The 20,405-nt window shown below is 39.7% G+C and overlaps 2 protein-coding genes across 5 annotated transcripts in view; one reads left to right on the forward strand and one right to left on the reverse strand.

Annotated features, from left to right (window-relative positions):
• The window catches only part of EXD1 (exonuclease 3'-5' domain containing 1), a 38,292-nt gene extending 20,974 nt beyond the window's left edge, over positions 1–17,318 (reverse strand). Inside the window, exons 1-7 of one of the 4 annotated variants that reach the window (XM_065940686.1) lie at positions 17,120–17,318; positions 15,412–15,484; positions 14,826–15,010; positions 8,542–8,610; positions 2,599–2,656; positions 2,205–2,332; positions 1–59 (exon numbers count right to left, since the gene is read on the reverse strand). In XM_065940686.1, the coding sequence (XP_065796758.1) occupies positions 1–59; positions 2,205–2,332; positions 2,599–2,656; positions 8,542–8,610; positions 14,826–14,958 (447 nt within the window). In that variant the 5' untranslated portion in view covers positions 14,959–15,010; positions 15,412–15,484; positions 17,120–17,318. The remainder of the gene's footprint in view (positions 60–2,204; positions 2,333–2,598; positions 2,657–8,541; positions 8,611–14,825; positions 15,011–15,411; positions 15,485–17,119) is intronic. The other 3 variants (XM_065940685.1, XM_065940688.1, XM_065940687.1) reach the window with 3 other exon arrangements.
• Positions 17,319–17,776: 458 nt separating this feature from the next.
• CHP1 (calcineurin like EF-hand protein 1) overlaps positions 17,777–20,405 on the forward strand; it is a 35,037-nt gene continuing 32,408 nt past the window's right edge. Inside the window, exon 1 of the mRNA XM_065941911.1 lies at positions 17,777–18,099. Coding sequence (XP_065797983.1) covers positions 18,033–18,099 — 67 coding nt within the window. The 5' untranslated portion in view covers positions 17,777–18,032. The remainder of the gene's footprint in view (positions 18,100–20,405) is intronic.

A 20,405-nucleotide genomic window follows, 5' to 3' on the forward strand; every position in this document is an offset into this window, starting at 1 on the left:
TGCAGCACCAAACTTCTGCTGGAACTGATCAATGACTGTGTATGTCACCTCCTCTTCCTCTACAGGAGAACAATATTACATATATTTATCTTCCTTGACAACAGAATAGCCCTCCCACTAATTTTAGCCATACTCCTAAACTCCAACTCAACAGCAACTCAAATGTCTAGAACTACTGACACTATGTCTATAATACTGAGAACTATTTTATATCACCTGTATCAGTCCACCCCACTATTAGCATCTGAATTGTCAACTGAGAATAAACAAAAGCCCCAGTGATGATAATCTCATAAAGTGAAATATTTACTCATTTCCTGTGATAATCCATGTTTCCCTCACCATAGGTTTATGTTTTGAATACTTCAAGACAAGTACTTCCTTTTTTTGGGAGGGGGGATTGGGATGGGGTATACATGTAACTCTATGGCTGATTCATGTCAATGTATGACAAAACCCACTGAAATGTTGTGAAGTAATTAGCCTCCAACTAATAAAAAAAAAAATTAAAAAAAAAAAGACAAGTACTTCCTTTTTTAAAAAATTTTTATACAGTTGTTAAAGGTTACACTCCATTTACAGTTATTACAAAATAGTGACTATATTCCCCGGTGTTGTACAATACATCCTTGTAGCCTATCTTACACACAATAATTAGTACTTCCCACCCCCCCTCCCCCATATATCACTCTCTGGTAACCACTAGTTTGTGTTCTGTATCCATGAATCCACTTCTTTTTTGTTATATTCACTAGTTTGCTGTAATTTTTAGATTCTACATATGTGATAATCATACAGTATTTAAGATGCTCCTATATTGGGCACATATATATTTATAATTATTATATCTCCTTCCTGGATTGACCCCTTGACCATTATGTAGTGTCCTTTTTTGTCTCTTAAAACAGTCTTTGTTTTAAAGTCTATTTTGTCTGATATGAGTATTGCTACTCCAGGTTTCTTTTGATTTCCATTTTCGTGTAATACTGTCTTCCATCCCCCCATACAGTATTTAAGACATATGCTTTCTAAAAGCATATTCACAATAAAAAATAGCATTTTAAAATAAATTAGTTCCAGTGATAGGCCAATGTCCACATATTTGGAATTCTCTGGATCCTGAAAATTATTTTTCTAATTATGTAATTTAAAATATTAGAGGTATAGCATAACATATACTAATGTGTCTAGAAGGAAACACAGGAGGAAATCTTTGTGAATTTGAGTTAGGAAAGATTTCTTAGACATGACATCAATAGCAAAATCCATAAAAGAAAGAAAATGGATAAACTGTACATCAAAGTTTAAAATGTCTTCTCTTCAAGAGATGCTTTAAGAGAATGAAAAGGCAAACCAGAGACTTGCAGAAACATTTGCAAAGCATGTATTTGAGAAAAGACTTGTATCCAGAATATATATAAAAAAACTTCCAGCATTGAATAATAGAACAATCAAATAAGAAAATGAACAAGATATGAATAGACATTCACCAAAGATGTTCAGATATCAAATAAGCACATTAAAAAATCCTCAACATCCTAAGTCATTAGGGAAATGAAAAAAACAACCAACCAACTTCCAATGGTTTCTCTTCTCACTGCAGAGTAAAAATCAAGTCCTTTTAAAGATCAACAAAATCTTCCATGATCCACTCACCCCACCTCATCCCAAATTGTTCTCCTTACTTCAGCTACACTCATCTCCTTACATCAAATCATGGCATATTCCTCTTTCAGGCCTTTGCATTTGTTCATTATTTATGCCTAAAAACCAGTTCCTCCAATATTCATACATTTTGATCTCTCACTTCCTTCAAAATTTTATTTTAAATGTCACCATTTCATTGAGACCTTTTCTGGACACCCCAAAATTGTAAAACCACCCTCTTCACACATTTCTTCTCTTTCATTTTTTTTTTCTACTTAACATGTGGCACCAGCAAACTACATAGTATACTAATTTATCTTATTTAGTGTGTTTCATGCACCATAACTCAAGGAGTGTAGAGATACCAAACTTCAGTATCCCCAGTGCCTGGCAGATAGTGTGCATGCAAATATTAAATAAATGAATCACAATCTTTTATCTTAATTTGGACGCTAGAAACAATGTCCTAGCTGAGAGTTCCATATAGAACTCTGAGTTTGAATCTGAAGAATTCTGAATCACAAAAAAGCCTAGAAATTCAGAGCTGTAGTACTCACCAGATGGGCTGTACTTGAGGTCACTCAGAAGAGAGGTTATTGGCACCTCAGGAGTAGGAGAAGTAGGCTTCTGTACATTTAGGTCTTCATCTTTTATTGTATCCACCTTGGTTCTTTCTGTATTTAGACTATAATTACATAAAACAACACTTAGGTGAACTTGTTCTTTGTTGTTAATGCCATACACACATCAGTGTATGTGTATGTATCAGTCCAAAGGACTTTGGACCTTTCATAGAGAACCCATTCATCCACTGCTTACACTGATTTGAAGATACCATCTACTTGTTTCCTCATTTTAGGAACTACACAACTAGTGAATTAGAGTTAAGGTTTCCTACCCTAATGTGTATATTTGGGTAACATCATAATTAAGAAAATCATCCCATCATACCTAACAGAAGAAGCCTTTTCTCTTACTGCACCAAGTTCCACTTCATCCAGTAGTTCCACTGTAAAATAACCAGATGGATTTCAACAGGGCTTCCAACCTGAAAGCAGTTTACTACTCCTCTCTCACCCACACCCACAGTTTGATTATGTAACACAGACAGTAACTGGGAATGAAATGTTAGTCCATAGAGGACTTCATCGACCAGTAACAAATAGAGCAGAAGAGACCAACCAAAGTACTGAAGACCCCTAACCTTACATCTCTACATAGCTTTCTTGGTCACTTAGCAGGATTAGGAACCTCTCTACATGTCCACTTTACCCTTTCTATTCCAGGGCACTGTTGTGGTCAAGCAGATTGGTTCTAGAGATATCTTTTCTTTCCTTTTTATTCTCATCCTAATGCATCTTCCCTCACACTATGTACCATTTGGGGTTTTACTCATTCACACTGACTCTGTCACAGGCTGGTACACTAAAGGTCAGAAACATAAAAGGTAACAAAAGCTAGACTGGAAATCACAAAAGAGATATGAAAGAGACATTCCACAGAGACTCTGCAACCACTTTTTTATTAACCTAATGGTTCATGGAATACAGGGAAATATTATATTGATATATCATTGCTTCTAAGATGCACATTATAAACAGCTATGCAATTGGATATGATTTATAGTAAATACACATGATAACTAAACTGGCAACTTTTTTTTCTGTTTTTGGAAAAAGAAATAATGTACCTTATCGTTGATGGCATCTAAGATTCAATTAAGTACACTTGGGTACTATTCAGTGAGGGGAGAAGCTTCTCAGGGGTCACTATGTTTCAAAATGTCTCTTTTCCCTACATTCTAAAAGTAATGAGCTTTGGTCAGAGAAAGCAAAATTCACTGAAAACACATATTAGTCAATTATTATTTTTTTGTATTAGTCAACTATTATCCTTCATCTTGATAGTTCTTATTCAAGGTGCTTTTCAGCACCTTGGAGACCCCTCCATGGCTGACTAAGCCACAGAGCAAAGAAAGAAGGAGATGACCATGCTCTGATCTTAAAATTATGAATGAAGTCCAAATCGTGAGAATGAATTTAGGAGGAAATGAATCCATCTGTACAAATCCCAAAGCTGGTCAGTGGTCAGCCTTCTCCTGAGTTAGGAGATGGTAGGAGTGATTTGTTCATTTCCTTTTACAAACTCATCTACAGCCTAGTTTTGTTCCAGTCCAGAACTCTACTCTACTGCAAAGTCTAACAGTCAAAACACAATTAAGAATCCCTCTATTACCACCACCATTACTGGTAATTTGAAAAGGTGTTCAAGACACAAAAAGTGTTTCCAGCAGTGTTCAGTTCGGTTCAGTCGCTCAGTTGTGCCCAACTCTTTGCGACCCCATAGACTGCAGCACTCCAGGCCTCCCTGTCCATGACCAACTCCCAGAGTTTACTCAAACTCATGCCCATTGAGTTGGTAATGCTATCCAATCATATCATCCACTGTCATGCCCTTCTCCTCCTGCCTTCAATTTTTCCCAGCATCAGGGTCTTTTCAAATGGGTCAGTTCTTTGCATCAGGTGGCCAAAGTATTGGAGTTTCAGCTTCAGCATCAGTCCTTCCAATAAATATTCAGGACTGATATCCTTTAGGATGGATTGGTTGGACCTCCTTGCAGTCCAAGCGACTCTCAAAGAGTCTTTTCCAACACCACAGTTCAAAAGCATCAATTCTTCGGTGCTCAGCTTTCTTTATAGTCTAACTCTCACATCCCTACATGACTCCTGGGAAAACCATAGCTTTGACTAGATGGACCTTTGTTGGCAAGTAATGTCTCTGCTTTTTAATATGCTGTCTATGTTGGTCAAAGCTTTTCTTCCAAGGAGCATGTGTCTTAATTTCATGGCTGCAGTCACCATCTGCAGTGATTTTGGAGCCCCCCAAAATAAAGTCTGACACTGTTTCCACTGTTTCCCCATCTATTTGCCATAAAGTGATGGGACCAGATGCCATGATCTTAGTTTTCTGAATGTTGAGTTTTAAGCCAACTTTTTCACTCTCCTCTTTCACTTTCATCAAGAGACTTTTTCATTCTTCTTCACTTTCTGCCATAAGGGTGGTGTCATCTGCATATCTGAGGTTAATGATATTTCTCCCGGTAATCATGATTATAGCTTGTACTTCATTCAGCCCAGCGTTTCTCACGATGTACTCTGCATATAAGTTAAACAAGCAGGGTGACAATATACAGCCTTGATGTATTCCTTTCCCAATTTGGAACCTGTCTGTTGTTCCATGTCCACTTCTGTTACTTCCTGACCTGCATACAGATTTCTCAGGAGGCAGGTCAGGTGGTCCGATATTCCCATCTCTTTCAGAATTTTCCACACTTTGTGGTGATCCACACAGTCAGAGGCTTTGGCATAGTCAATAAAGCAGAAATAGCTGTTTTTCTGGAACTCTCTTGCCTTTTCAATGATCCAGCTGCTGCTACTAAGTCACTTCATTCGGGTCCGACTCTGTGTGAGCCCACACACAGTAGCCCACCAGGCTCCCCCGTCCCTGGGATTCTCCAGGCAAGAACACTGGAGTGGGTTGCCATTTCCTTCTCCAATGTGTGAAACTGAAAAGTGAAAGTGAAGTTGCTCAGTCATGTCCGACTCTTAGCGACCCCATGGACCGCAGCCTACCAGGCTCCTCCATACATGGGATTTTCCAGGCAAGAGTACTGGAGTGGGGTGCCATTACCTTCTCCGAATGATCCAGCAGATGTTGGCAATTTGATTTCTGGTTCCTCTGACTTCTCTAAAACCAGCTTGAATATCTGGAAGTTCATGGTTCACATATTGCTGAAGCCTGGCTTGGAAAATTTTGAGCATTACTTTACTAGTGTGTGAGATGAGAGCAATTGTGCAGTAGTTTGATCATTCTTTGGCATTGCCTTTCTTTGGGACTGGAATGAAAACTGACCTTTTCCAGCCTGTGACCACTGCTGAGTTTTCTAGATTTGCTGGCATATTGAGTGCAGCACTTTCACACCATCATCTATTAGGATTTGAAATAGCTCAACTGGAATTCCATCACCTCCACTAGCTTTGTTCATAGTGATACTTCCTAAGGCCCACTTGACTTCACATTCCAGGATGTCTGGCTCTAGGTGAGTGATCACACCATTGTGATCATCTGGGTCATGAAGATCTTTTTTGTACTGTTCTTCTGTGTATTCTTGCCACCTCTTCTTAATATCTTCTGCTTCTGTTAGGTCCCTACCATTTCTGTCCTTTATTGAGCCCATCTTTGCATGAAATTTCCCTTGGTATCTCTAATTTTCTTGAAGAGGTCTCTAGTCTTTCCCATTCTATTGTTTTCCTCTATTTCTTTGCACTGATCACTGAGGAAGTCTTTCTTATTTCTCCTTGCTATTCTTCAGAATTCTGCATTCAAACGTGTATATCTTTCCTTTTCTCCTTTGCTTTTTGCTTCTCTTCTTTTTACAGCTCTCTGTAAGGTCTCCTCAACCAGCCACTTTGCTTTTTTGCATTTTTTTTCCTTGCAGATGGTCTTGATCCCTGTCTCCTGTACAACGTCACAAACCTCCATCCATAGTTCTTCAGGCACTCTATCAGATCTAGTCCCTTGAATCTATTTCTCACTTCCACTGTATAATCCTAAGGGATTTGATTTAGGTCATACCTGAATGGTCTAGTGGTTTCCCCTACTTTCTTCAATGTAAGTCTGAATTTGGCAATAAGGAGTTCATGATCTGAGCCACAGTCAGCTCCCGGTCTTATTTTTGCTGACTGTATAGAGCTTCTCCATCTTTGGCTGCAAAGAATATAATCAATCTGATTTTGGTATTGACTATCTGATAATATCCATGTGTACAGTCTTCCCTTGTGTTGAGGAAGGTGTTTGCTATGATCAGTGTGGTCTCTTGGCAAAACTCTCTTAGCCTTTGCCCTGCTTCATTCTGTACTCCAAGGCCAAATTTGTCTGTTACTCCAGGTGTTTCTTGACTTCCTACTTTGTATTCCAGTCCCCTATAATGAAAAGGACATCTTTTTTTGGTGTTAGTTCTAGAAGGTCTTGTAAGTCTTCATAGAATCGTTCAACTTCAGCTTCTTCTGCATTACTGCTTGGGGCATAGAGTTGGATTACTGTGATATTGAATGGTTTGCCTTGAAAACGAACAGAGATCATTCTGTCATTTTTGAGATTTCATTCAAATACTGCATTTTGGACTCTTTTGTTAACTATGATGGCTACTCCATTTCTTCTAAGGGATTCTTGCCCACAGTAGTTGATATAACAGTCATCTGAGGTAAATTCACCCATTCCAGTCCATTTTAGTTCTCTGATTCCTAAAATGTCAACGTTCACTCTTGCCATCTGTTTGAACACTTCCAATCTGCCTTTATTCATGAACCTAACATTCCAGATCCCTATGCAATATTGCTCTTTATAGCATCGAACTTTGCTTCTATCACCAGTCACATCCACAACTGGGTGTTGTTTTTGCTTTGGCTCCAATTCTTCATTCTTTCTGGAGTTAGTTCGCCACTGATCTCCAGTAGCATATTGAGCACCTACTGACCTGGGGAGTTCCTCTTTCAGTGTCCTAGCTTTTTGCCTTTTCATCCTGTTCGTGGGGCTCTCAAGTAGTGCACTCCAGCCACATACTGAGTGAGAAAGGGTAGTTAGCTAAGTGACTGGACTTGTCTGCTTTAAAGGAGGTCTGGACTGGCAGTAATTTGGTTAGATTTTCATCTCTCCCTAAATTCTATTTAGTTCACAAAACAATCTCAAGAAGTAGTAATCTCTCATTTACAGCAGTCCTTTTCCTTCCTCGTATCTGCCTCAGCGATAAGAAATGCAGTTTTATGAGGTCCTAGGTCTTCCATTCCCCCACTCTCTTCTACCCAACACTGATATTTACTCCTCCTTGGATGGCTTTTTGCTTTTGCGTTCTTGAAAGCAAGAACAGTTCTTGTTTGCAACTTTTTTCTTTTTATTTCATTTGGCTTGTCTAAAGCACACTGACCAGACGAGTGTCTATAGTCCTTTAGGCAAATAATTGGATCTATTCCTGCTAAATGATTTTTGCTGGCAGAAATAAAGAGCAGGGCTGCTTCCTGTAATTACAAACTCCAAAAGTCTGAAAACCAAAAATTTTGTGTAACTCTTTTGGGAGCAAAACCTGAACTGTCATACTACTTATAGTCCTATTTTATCCCACTTAGTATGATTCTCCACCCATTTTTCTACAGAAATGTGTTATTACAGAGTGCTGACCAGACTCACTTGAAGTGTTACGTAATATGACCAGTATATACCCTTTTTTGTTGTTTAGTTGCTAAGTAGTGTCTGACACTTTTGCAAACCCATGGGCTCCATAGGAGACCACAAGGCTCCTATGTCCATGGAATTCTTCAGGCAAGGATTCTGGAATGGGTTGCCATTTCCTTCCCCAAAGGATCTTCCCAATCCAGGGATCATGCCCGGGTCTCCCTCATTGCAGGCGGAGTCTTTACTGTCTGAGCCACCATGGAAGCTCCCAAACCCTTTGTTAGGTTTTTAAAAATCTAGAACTAGACTGGGTTCTGAAACATTTGGCCCCAACGTTTCAAATAATGTACCGTGGACGTACTGTGAACGTGTGGTGTTAAACTCACTTGCTCAACAAGATAACTCCTCTCTGTTCAGACTGATAATTCTGCCTGCAAACTGACCTCTAATATTGAGAACCAGCTGTCCTCACATTGTAAAACCAAGATGATTAAAATTCTTTAAGACAGTTCTGTTCACAATACCTACTGCAACAGTAAGATAAAGGACAATTCTCAAATGACAACTTTAAGAGTTCATAAATGCAAGATAACATCTTGCACCACCCCCTCACCACCAAATACTGGAATGAGGCAGAGCAGCAAGTAGGAAATATGAAGCTCTCACCATTCACAATCTCACGTCCAAAAAACATCTTCACTCCTGGGACACTTAGACCAGTCTCTACATTCTTCACTGTTATAGAAAACAATTCATTTGATTAATAAAAAGAAATATTCCCTAAAACTCTAAGAAAATATGATACCTCTCAAAATTGCCCAAATCTGAGTTTTATTAAAATCACCAAATTATCTTCCCCAAGGAATAAAGAGTCAAAGCTAAAATATAGCTAAATTACAAAGCTATAACCTTGAAACAAGTAGTATAAAGAACAGAGAGAACCCCAGAATTGATCGAAGATACACTAAAAGGGCAGTAGTAATACACCAAATTTAGACTTCTGCCAAGAATATCCTAAGGCCTCTGGGGCTAAGGACTATGTATTTATTATACTTCTACTGATTTTTATTCCACCTAACTCCAGAAAAAAATTTTAAGGCATCTGACTACTTCTAGAGTCCACACCCTTTTCACGTCACGCTACATGATTGAACTATGAATTGTCAGAGACAACAGTCCAACTCCTAGACCAATTACAGGCTCTTCCATGAGTAGGTAAAGGATTTAGAAGTTTAGATGTCATGTTTACAAGACAGTGTCATTTTTTCTAGATGGAAATGCTCACAGCATCTGTATATCTCTACATCTCTCAGCAACTGAAAACACTGGAGTTTCACTCTCTCTAGTCCACTGAATATATTCTTTGCTGTTGTTGCTGTTCAGTCACTAAGTCATGTCTGACTCTTTGCAACCCCACTGACTGCAGCACACCATGCTTTCCTGTTCTTCACTATCTCCCAGACAGTGCTCAAAGTCATGTCCATTGAGTTGGTGATACTATTTAACCTTCTCATCCTCTGCTGCCCTTTTTCGTCTTCAACCTTCCTCAGTGTCAGGGTCTGTTCCAATGACTCAGCTCTTCACATCAAGAAGCCAAAGTATAAGAGTTTCAGCTTCAGTATCAGTCCTTCCAATGAATATTCAGGGTTGATTTCCTTTAGGATTGACTGATTTGATCTTTGTGCAGTACAAACTCTGCAGACTCCCATGTCTTCTCCAGCACAATTCGAAAGCATCAATTCTTTGATGCTCAGCCTTCTTTATGGTCCAATTCTCACATCAGTACATGACTACAGGAAAAACCATAGCTTTGACTATACAGATTGTCTAGGTTCATCATAGCTTTCCTCCCAAGGAGCAAGTGTCTTTTATTTTCATTGCTGTAGTCACCATCTGCAATGATTCTGGAGTCCAAGAAAATAAAATCTGTCACTGCTTCCACTTTTCCCCTATCTATTTGCCATGAAGTGATGGGACAGATGACATGATCTTAAGTTTTTTGAATGTTGAGTTTTAAGCCAGTTTTTTCATTCTCCTCTTTCACCTTCATCAAGAGGTTCTTCAGTTACTATTCACTTTCTGCCATTAGAGTGGTATTATCTGTATATCTGAGGTTGTTGGTATTTCTCCTGGCAATCTTGATTCCAGCTTATGATTCATCCAGGCTGGGATTTAACATGATGTACTCTGCCTATAAGTTAAATAAACAGAGTGACAATATACAGCCTTGTCATACTCCTTTCCCAACTTTTAACCAGTCCGTTGTTCCATGTAAAGTTCTGACTGTTGGTTCTTGACCTGCATACAAGTTTCTCAGAAGACAGGTAACTGATGTCTGATATTGGTTGTCTGATATTTCCATATCTAAGTGTTTTCCACAGTTTGTTGTGATCCACACAGTCAAAGGTTTTATTATAGTCAATGAAGCAGATGGGTTTTTTTTTTTTTTTTGGAATTACTTTGCCTCCTTATGATCCAACAAATGTTGGCAATTTGATCTCTGGTTCCTCTGCCTTTTCTAAACCCAGCCTGTACATGTGGAAGTTCTCAGTTCATGTACTGCTGAAGCCTAGCTTGAAGGATTTTGAGCATAACCTTACTAGCATGCAAAATGAGCACAACTGTATGGTAGTTTGAACATTCTTTGGCACTGTCCTTCTTTGGGATTGGAATGAAAACTGACTTTTTCCTGTCCTGTGGCCACTGCTAAGTTTTCCAAACTTGCCGACATATTGAGTGCAGCACTTCAGCAGCAGCATCTTTTAGGATTTTAAGTAGCTCAGCTGGAATACATCCTGAGGTCAAAGATCACCAACTGCCTATTTGTAAAATACCCGGTTAAGTTTACTATCTTATACTTGGCTCCCATGCATCCTTTGACAATACTGTTCTCTACTTTCTTGACTTACAAGACATTCTTATGTTTATTTCTTTTCCTACTAATTAACCAGAGTCATCATACTAAGCACCTAAGTGAGGTATCATGCTAATTTATTGCCTATGTCTAGCTATCCAGTAACATAATGAGATAGGCATTTCATTATCTTCATTATGGAGGAATCTGAGGCTCAGAAAGGTTGAATAACTTGCTCAAGGTCACACTACTAGTAAAAGAGGCAGGATTCAAACCCAGGTCTCAGTGATTTTAATATGCATCTTATAACCAGCATTCCAGCATCTCCCTGATGTGCTCCCTCTGGTCTCCTCAGCTGCCTCTACCACCACTGCTTGTCGCTTACACACTGACTGTCCCTAGGGTTATGTTCTTCATCCTTCTTCCTTCTCCTTGAATGATCATATCCACTTCCTAGTCATCCTAATCCCTCATTTCTCCAATAGGGATTATTTCTCTGAGGTCCACTCGAATTTTCAACTAATGGCAGACTTACTGCAAGATTTTTCAAACTAATCATTATCTTCTTGCAGTAACCAACAAACCTGTTCCTCTTCCCATTTCCATCAATAGTAGTATTATACGTCAAATCTCAGTCATAAATGAGTCGTTTTCCATTGCTTTTTGATTATCTAATTGACTACTAAATTACTAATCCCCTCTCTTAAGCATTTCTAGAATCTGTCTTCCCCATTCCTTGACAAGATTAAGCTCTGACTCCTTTACTTCCTCTTTACTGGGTCCCTTGATTGCCTGAATAGTTCCCTGTCTATTCTCCTTGTTTCTTGTTTCTCCCTACTTCAAAGGGTTCATTTTACGCTGCTATCATAGTGATGTCATTCTCTGTTTTGCCCAAATAGTACATAAAATAAGTAAATCAGTTCAATTCACTCATTTAGTCATGTCCAACTCTTTGCAACACCATGGACTTCAGCACACCAGTCTTCCCTGTCCATCACCAACTCCTGGAGCTTGCTCAAACTCATGTCCATCGAGTTGGTGATGCCATCCAACCATCTCATCCTCTATCATCCCCTTCTACTCCTGCCTTCAATCTTTCCCAGCATCAGGGTCTTTTCCAAGGAGTCAGTTCTTCGCATCAGGTGGCCAAAGGACTGGAGTTTCAGCTTTCGCATCAGTTCTTCCAATGAATTTTCCTTTACGATGAACTGGTTGGATCTCCTTGCAGTTCAAGGGACTCTCAAGAGTCCTCTCCAACACCACAGTTCAAAAGCATCAATTCTTCAATGCTCGGCTTTCTTTATGGTCCAACTCTCACATCCATACATGACTACTGGAAAAACCATAGCTTTAAGTAAACAGGTATAAAGAAATACATTCAACCTCCTTAGGAATATTTTTAAAAACATGTGAAAATAAAAAAAAAACATGTGAAAATAAAATATCACTCTTTGCCTATAATACTAACAAACACTGAGGAAAGATACACATTTGCATTTCTTAAAAACCCAAGGCTAGGTTAGCTACTGAAATTCACTCACACATTACTAGTAGCAAAGTAAAAACACATAACCTTTTGAAAAACTATTTAGAAACATGCATCAGAAACATTTAAAAATATCTATAACTTTCACCCAGAATTTTCACTAGGAACTATTTCTCAGACAACAATTATAAAATATAACAAATATAGAAATGTATTTTATAATTATAATTTATTATAACTCATAATTATAAAATATATAATTGTATTTTAATTGTAATTTACTATAATTTATAATTACATTACAAAATTTTAAAAGTTTTTAAGCTTTTTGTTTTAAAATGTTTAGACAGTAAACTGAAGTTTCAAATAACATAAGAAAATGTTATGGTGTTAACTAAAAAAATGCATATATGATATACCCAATTTCTTATGTCAACTACATGCAAACTATGTAATTAAACACTAAAGAGAAATATACCAAAAATTTCATCAGAATTGAACACTCTGTTGAATGAGCATGTCGCATTTACTGTTATCTACTTAGTGTCATTTATTCAGGCTACCAACATGCTCATTCTCCCTAGATAGCGGTGTCTATTAAATTTCCAAGACATCTCTTTAAGATGAGAAACACCCCCCTACCCTATCTTTCCTCTTACTCCTGTCTTTAACTCCACCAGCTACTACCATATGCCCTTGAGGTTTGAAGCCACATGGTGAAAATGGTACTACAGAAAGGTAAAGAACAACTTTGGGGAGTGTCAGAGTAGCTCTGGGATGCCTGCCTTCTTTTACATGATTTGTTTAGCCCAGTAGAAGTGATTCTGTTTCTGGCAGCTGAGCACAGCTCCTAACTGATACAGCATTAAAAATTTCAGGCAAGTAATCTGAAAATCTATATGCCTCCCACTTAAAAGATATTTCAGATTGTTCCTCTTTGCTTTCAGAAATTCCAAATGTTATGACATGTGAGGTCCTTCTGATCTGCCCCATGCTTATTTTTCTTTTCCAGCCTTATCTCTCATCACATCCTTACATTGAAATTTACTTAGATTGTCTGGGGTTTTTTTGGCTGCACCACAAGGCATGAAGATTCTCAGTTCTTTGACCAGGGATAGAACCCCTGTCTTGGGCAGTGCAAGTGAGGAGTCTTCATCACTAGACCTCAGGCAAGTCCCATACTTAATGTTTTCTGAATGCACCAAGTTTTCAGTTCTCTACTTTTGCATATGCGGCTACTTCTCCCTAAAACAATGGTTCTCTCAAAGTGTGTTCCCCAGCACAGAATCAGCATCACCTGGAAACTTTTTGGAAACACAAATTCTTGAACCCCACTTAAGACTATAAGAATCAGAAACTCTTTGAGGGGGTGGGAGGCATCAATCTGTGTTTGGACAAGTCTTTCAAGCGATTCTGAGATATAGATGAAGTCTGAGAACCATTGGCTTAAAACAACCTTTCCCGCTCTCCCCAACCAGTTAACTCTTGTGAAGTTACATCTAATTCCAAATACAGTTCCAATATCAATTCCTCCTTTGGGAAGCCTTCCTCACTGTCACAGATCTAAATTAGAAACTTTGTGCTTCCATAGTGTCCTGTGTGTCCTTCTATCAGAGGATGTCACACTGCATTATATCTTTCTACTTGTTTATCTGTCTCTTTACTAGTCTAATTTTTTCAAGGACAGAGACCAAATTATTCTTATCCATATCCCTGGTACTCAGCACTGTGCCTGGGATATAAAACTCAATAAATGATTACCAAATGAATTAATATTACAAAAGCCTGATATAGTCCCATCCTAGCCTACAAAAGTTTAACTAATAATGGCTTAATAATACTAATCTCTCAAATGTCATTTACACATTTCAATTGTGAACTTGAAACTTACTGTGCCAGGAAAACAATTACTTTAACAAGTCAATGTTCTATATGAATAAAAACTCTATATCGAGGCTTCAAGGTGAACACATGTAAGAGGCTAAAAGGGTGGCATGCTTAGACAGTAGAAACTCTGAGCCCGTTCCCACAAACCTTGCCCTATAAAACTCCTCCATCTGACTGTTCCTGAATTATATCCTTCATAAAGGAACTGGAATTGAAACTGGGAGGTGTAAAGGCTACACTGTGACCCCGAGGATAACAGGTGAACACTCAAGTAGCAGGGTAGGAGCAGAAGATGCCTTATCTCTCCTGGAATCGTTCAGCCACTGCACTATTCCTCAGCAGTCTACCTCTGGGCTTCTTTGTGCATGACAAAAATTAGCCCCTTACTGTCTTTGGAATTTGTCTGTTGAAGCCAAAAGCAATTCTATCTAATACAGTGTTCATTTTTAATTTCAAGGTGCATTGAAAAGATGTACCCAATTAAAAAAAAACTATATACTGAAATTTTCCACTATCATGTCAATAAAAGTACTGAGGTGGACAAGCCAGCATATACAGTCATATTGCTCCATTAGGGAATATAACATTCTAATCTTCCTCCCACCTTTTCCCTAAAATAGAAATAATGCCACTCTTCCAATTGCTAAGAGAGCCCAGAATCATCACCCAAATGCACTTATTAGTCTCCTAAAAGGCAGGAGATTATGAGAAATAAAATGAGACCTTTCTTCAAAACAACAATCTTGCTAGGGTCCACATGTTGCAGCACTCCTTCAAAAATGCCACAGACTAATGTGAGTCTCACTCTTCTCCACAAAATCTGGTTGAGGAAATGGTAGTCACTGCTGAGATCCATGATATTTGATTCCAAAAGGAGTCTTCAAATAATCTTCTTTAATATCTAAGTCCTTGAAAATAAAAGAGATCTATGATTTTTTAAATATTTTGGGAGAAATGAGGTTATTTTTCCTTTCCTCATCCTTGGGATAAGAAAAATAAAAATATTCAAGTAATTCTGTTTATTGTTTAGAATTATAATGAGAAAAAGATCACTGCAAGTATCAACTCTAACTTATACATGGGAAACTGAAAACTGTAAGACTTCAGGCAAAGAGGGTTTGATTTCTTTGTCTATGAAACAGCCTAATATCACCTATCCTTTCTTAGCTAAATGGAGCAAGAAGAACATTTAGAGGCCTTTCAATAGCATACACAAACACCATTTTAACATCAGTCAAAAAAACTAAAAGATAAAAAAAAAATGATATTGGCAAACACTTGACAACATATGTTGCAATGAATTGTTTACCCAGAAATGTCCAGGATCTAATCTCTTCTGGATATAACCTCTTCTAGATTAATAACATTTCCAGAGTTTCACACTGTTAACAACCAAAGAATAAGTGAGTTAGAATCATCACAATTTCTGCATTACCAATCCAGCTGCCATGTCACCCTGAGGGTCATTCCACCCCACCCTAGCCACAGCTCAGGGACTCGGTTGCTGTAATGTCACCAACCAGTCATGTGCAGCCTGACAGATTAAACCGCCACATGCCACACAATGGTTTTGTAAAATTCAACTGTTTTTGTAAAAATGATGTATGCTCATTATAAAAAGGATAACAATGCAGAAATGCACAAAGAAAAAACTTCTATCTTGCAGAAATAACTATCATTCTCAGTAGATACTCTTATATTCCTTAGTGTAATACTGTAATTTAAAAGATGAATTCTTTTTTTAAAAAAGATCTTTTAGAACAATCCTGTTATTTGGATGTCTTTGTATTTTGAACCTCAGCTAAGTGTTTCTCCACAGTGGTTTAAATTTAAAAGCAGCTTGCCTTCACCACACTTGGAATAGTCAACTAGTGAATTTTGCAACTTAGTTTAACTACAAAACATTGACCAAATAACTAAGGCCCAATTCATCTAGGAAGAAGGTGAGGTTACATAGTGTTTTTAACTAGATAAATAACATACACTTTAATATTTTAAGGTCTAGCGAGTGTTTTCACAACTGTTATTTATTGCCCACAACAACTGCCTGATTTACATATGTAGAAACTGAGGCTTAAATTAAGATTTAAGACACCTGCCCAAGGTCACACAGCTAGAAGGTAGTAAGACCCGAACTAAAACCAGGGCCCTAGTGGAGATGCGTGCAGCATGGAGTGTTAGCTTCCAGAGGGAACACAGAACAAGTCACCAGAGTGCCTGGAAAAATCATTCTTCCTTGTTCCAGTCAATCCAACAAGCAAAAGGGGAGTTTTTACAGAAATAAAAGAGAATATAAAAATGGAAAAACCAGCCCTTAACTAGAGGTAAAAATTAACTTACATTTTTAAAAGATACATAAGAAATAAGCTTGTGAAATGCTTGAGAAAAAAGGAAATTTAAGAAATGTTAAAGTAAATCAGAAAAACATTAACACAAAGCAAAGAAAGCTCTACTGAAGACAACTGCAAAAGGTAAGATTCAAGATTAGTAACGAGCAAGGTCAGGATCCAGAGATGGGCTTCACAGCACACTCAAAACGGACACTCAAGTTGCTGACAACACAGATTTTTCTATCATACTTATACTCTCAAGATAAAAAGGTCCTGTGGCCGAGACGGGCATATCCAACATGTCACCCTCTAATTACGAAGGTAGACATCATTAAGTCAGAGGAGAGCAAGTCAATCATGAAAACAGCTCAGTAAAACTAGAACCTCTGTAACCTAAGTTGACTACCAGCCCGCTAAGACAGTCTTCTAGGGCTTAGGTACTAAGTGAGATCCGTCAGAATTTGGTTCTTCTGTAATTGAAACCAGTTTTGTACAAAGTTAACAGGGGTGGCGAAGGGGTGTAAAGGCATTGAGACCACAGCTACTGAACTGGTTCTCCTGAGAAGGTGTACTAATTTGACAGGTGGCTTTAAATGTTTTCAAGAAAACAAACAAAAATATGCCATAAGAACAAAAGGCAAACTTCATTTTTAAGGCAAAATAAGAAACTTAAACGGCGGGCCATACGTTAGAAAGTCTGTCCTCCGCCGTTGTTTTTTTTTTCTCCAACGGAAATTTGGGAAATTTGTGCCTATTTCAACCAAATAGTGAATTCCTCGAGCTTCAATCTGGAACTGAGAAAAGAAGGACTGCTTTTAAGAAAGGAATCTCGAGAAGTTCCAAACCCTGGGTAGCCGTTATCAGAGAGCAATCCCGAAAACAGCTAGAGAAAAGTACGCAGCTCGGGCGCTGACGCTGGTGCCGACGACTGCGCTGTTTCCCGAGGAGCCAATCGGCGCGCGGTCCCGAGACTGGCTCGCGAGCGCCCCCTGCGGCTTGGAGGAGGGAGAGCCTCCAGGAAAAAATGAAGAGGTTCAATGCAACTCCCAGCATGCAGTTCCCGGGAGACACACCCTAGCGTTCAACCAAGCCACGTTTTGCCTCTCTGTTTTTGTTTCTCTCCGCAATCCTTACTAACTGTAGGCTGGGATTTCTAGTGTTAGAGTTCTGTGAAAAACAGGTTGGCTACACTGACTGCCACAGGTCAGTGTGTTGTAAAACAGTGGATCAATGGCGTTGCCCTTTTAGTTGCGGGCGCTAGGGCCAGCGTGGCATTGCCCCTTTAAGACCGGTGGCATCATGGTTCCGGGGGCGTGGTCCGTTTTTAGTTAGACCTGGCCCGGCGCTGAGCTAATTCATTCCGGGCTGAAGCTAGGAACGTCGACGTCGGCTCCAGCGCTGAGCGCAGCCTCACTCCCTATTGGCTGGGCCTCCGGCCTGCCCACCGCCGCGCACCACCCCTGGGTTCCCTGCCCAGTCCGCAGTAGAAGCACTGCCTTCTCCCTTCTTTGACCCCGGCCCTTTCTCCCCTCCGTCCCTCCCTCTTACCGCCGCTGTCGCTTCAGGCACCCCTGCTCCCAGCGGAGCTCCCGGCTTGGAGATGGGGTCCCGGGCCTCCACGTTATTACGGGACGAAGAGCTCGAGGAGATCAAGAAGGAAACTGGCTGTGAGTTCGGGTAGGGGGTGGGAACGCGGCCGGGCGCCTCCGGCTGGCCTCAGGACCGAGGGCGACTGTCGCTGAGATCTGGAGCCGGGGTGCCGAGAGGTTGGGGTTCCTGGGCATCCTCCAGTGCTGGAGCTTCGAGGATGTTGGAGTACCTATTCTTACAGCTAAGGCTACCCGAGGTGGGACTATGGCTCTTGTGCGGCTCCCCTTCTCATCAAAGACCGGAATCGCGATCACCCGTAAATCACTGATCCCGCTCTTTTCTCCTTCCCCTGCTCTTGAAAGTCCCCGAACTCTTTTCCTTTGTCTTTCCTCGTACCAGACTTAAATTCAGGAACTCTGGATAGGTCCTGTAGAAAACATTGTCTTCGTTCCTGTGACGTTTCTAGGCAAGGACTTGAAACCACTGACAACTGTGGGAAATCAGACAAATTCTTGCCGCAACTGGAAAAATAAATCCAGAAAGTGAGATCATGTAGTAAGGCTTTGGAAGACATGACCTGGTGATGGAACACCTTAGAGAATCAGGGGTCTGAGAGTATGAGACTTCTTTCATGCTGAGCTTATGGAGAAAAAGCGCAGATGTTGTGACTACCAGTTTTTTTATTTGCACTGAGGATCCTGGCCGTCCTAATTTCAGATATATTGATTTCTACTGTGCTGGTGTATTTCATGCAGTCCCCATGGAAATTGGATGTGCTCCAAAAATCTCAGTGAATTTGTAGAGGAACTGATTTTTATAGTCTAATCTCTTCCGCTGAATCTGAAAGGGGCCGATTCAGGGTTTTGTGGGTTCAGAAGCTCTGTAAAACACCATGGTACATTTGTGTAGCCCTTGATAATGGATACAATATTTTCTCAGTAATCCATTATGACTCTTGTATTTTACATGAGTTATATAAGCATCTGGGCTCTGAGTCTTCATAATTTCTGTTTTTGATAATGAGATGGCCACAAAGTAACTCAGTGATCCATTTGCAGATAATGTTGAGTGCTGGGGGAACCTCAGAATCACTCAGGCAAGGGTGGCCTGAGATCAATTAAATGCGTCCCATGCTTTCTGATAGCCCAACTTTCAAGGGATGTTATCTAGCCTCATCCCTTGTCAGATTGGTTTACTGCTTTCAGCATCTCCTAACTTACAGTCATTAAACCTCTCTATAAAGATTTTAAGGAGCTCACCACCTACCAATGAGTCCTTTTTATGATTTTGAATGAAGAGAAGAAAGTAGGTAGATGTCTATAATGTGCAGTACTTGTTTAGTCACTTGACCTTGTGGTCATTTTATTACTTACTCTGATTCTAAGGGTAGAAACATAGATGGTTTGGATTCAGCAAGCATTTTATTACATTTTGTGGCTATGACCTCTGGCCACACTTGTAAACATAAGAACTACTTTAGGCCTAAGGTGACACCAGAGTTAAAGCATAATTTCTTAAAATAAAGAGTCACATAATGAGGGAGTATAAACCAGATTGCTGGTGGGAAAAAGGCTGTTTTTCCCTCAAGAGGAAGGGAGCAGTAATCCCATTCTGGTTTTATTACATTTGACCAAATGAAAGTGGCCTCAATTGCCTTAGGACTCTAGGTTTTTTCACTGTGTCTGTGAGAACGGAGTACTCCTGCAGAGCTATTTTCCTAGTTGCCGAAAAGAGAATCAAGCCTGAGGGAGTGTCTCAGCCACACCGGGGCAAACGTACATATTGAGCCAGAAAGCCTAATGAAACAAGTACTTATTGAATTTTTGCAGTGTCTGTACTCAGTACGGGGAGAAGGAAATGGCAGCCCACTCCAGTATTCTTGCCTGGAGAATTCCAGGGACAGAGGAGCCTGGTGGGCTGCCGTCTATGGGGTCGCACAGAGTCGGACACGACTGAAGTGACTTAGCAGCAGCAGGAGCATACTCAGTACCATACTGGGTATTCAAAACAGATAGTGACAAAAGATGCCCACAACCAGGTCATGGAGATACGCCCACAAGAGTTTGGATTAGCATCAAACATAAGATAACTTAAATTGTGTAGCACCCCTTCCAGAACTCAGGGAACAGTCCTTGTGAACTGGCCTTGAGGAGAATAGGAATTGGGCCATGATATATGCATCAATTGATTAGATTTGGATAAATTGAGCTAGAGCATTTTGAGTGGCTTCCAGGCATCTCCCCTGACCTGCTACGGCTGTCATCTGCTTTGGGAGTTGAGCTGTCAGTTTATCCAGTTAGTGCCCATCAGCAGAATTGATTTTTAAAGCAGTAATCTTAGCATGATGCAAAAGGTTTAGAAGAATAAAAACAGCAAACACCTG

Source organism: Muntiacus reevesi, chromosome 7 (genome assembly GCF_963930625.1).
Source record: "Muntiacus reevesi chromosome 7, mMunRee1.1, whole genome shotgun sequence".
Classification (NCBI taxonomy): domain Eukaryota; kingdom Metazoa; phylum Chordata; class Mammalia; order Artiodactyla; family Cervidae; genus Muntiacus; species Muntiacus reevesi.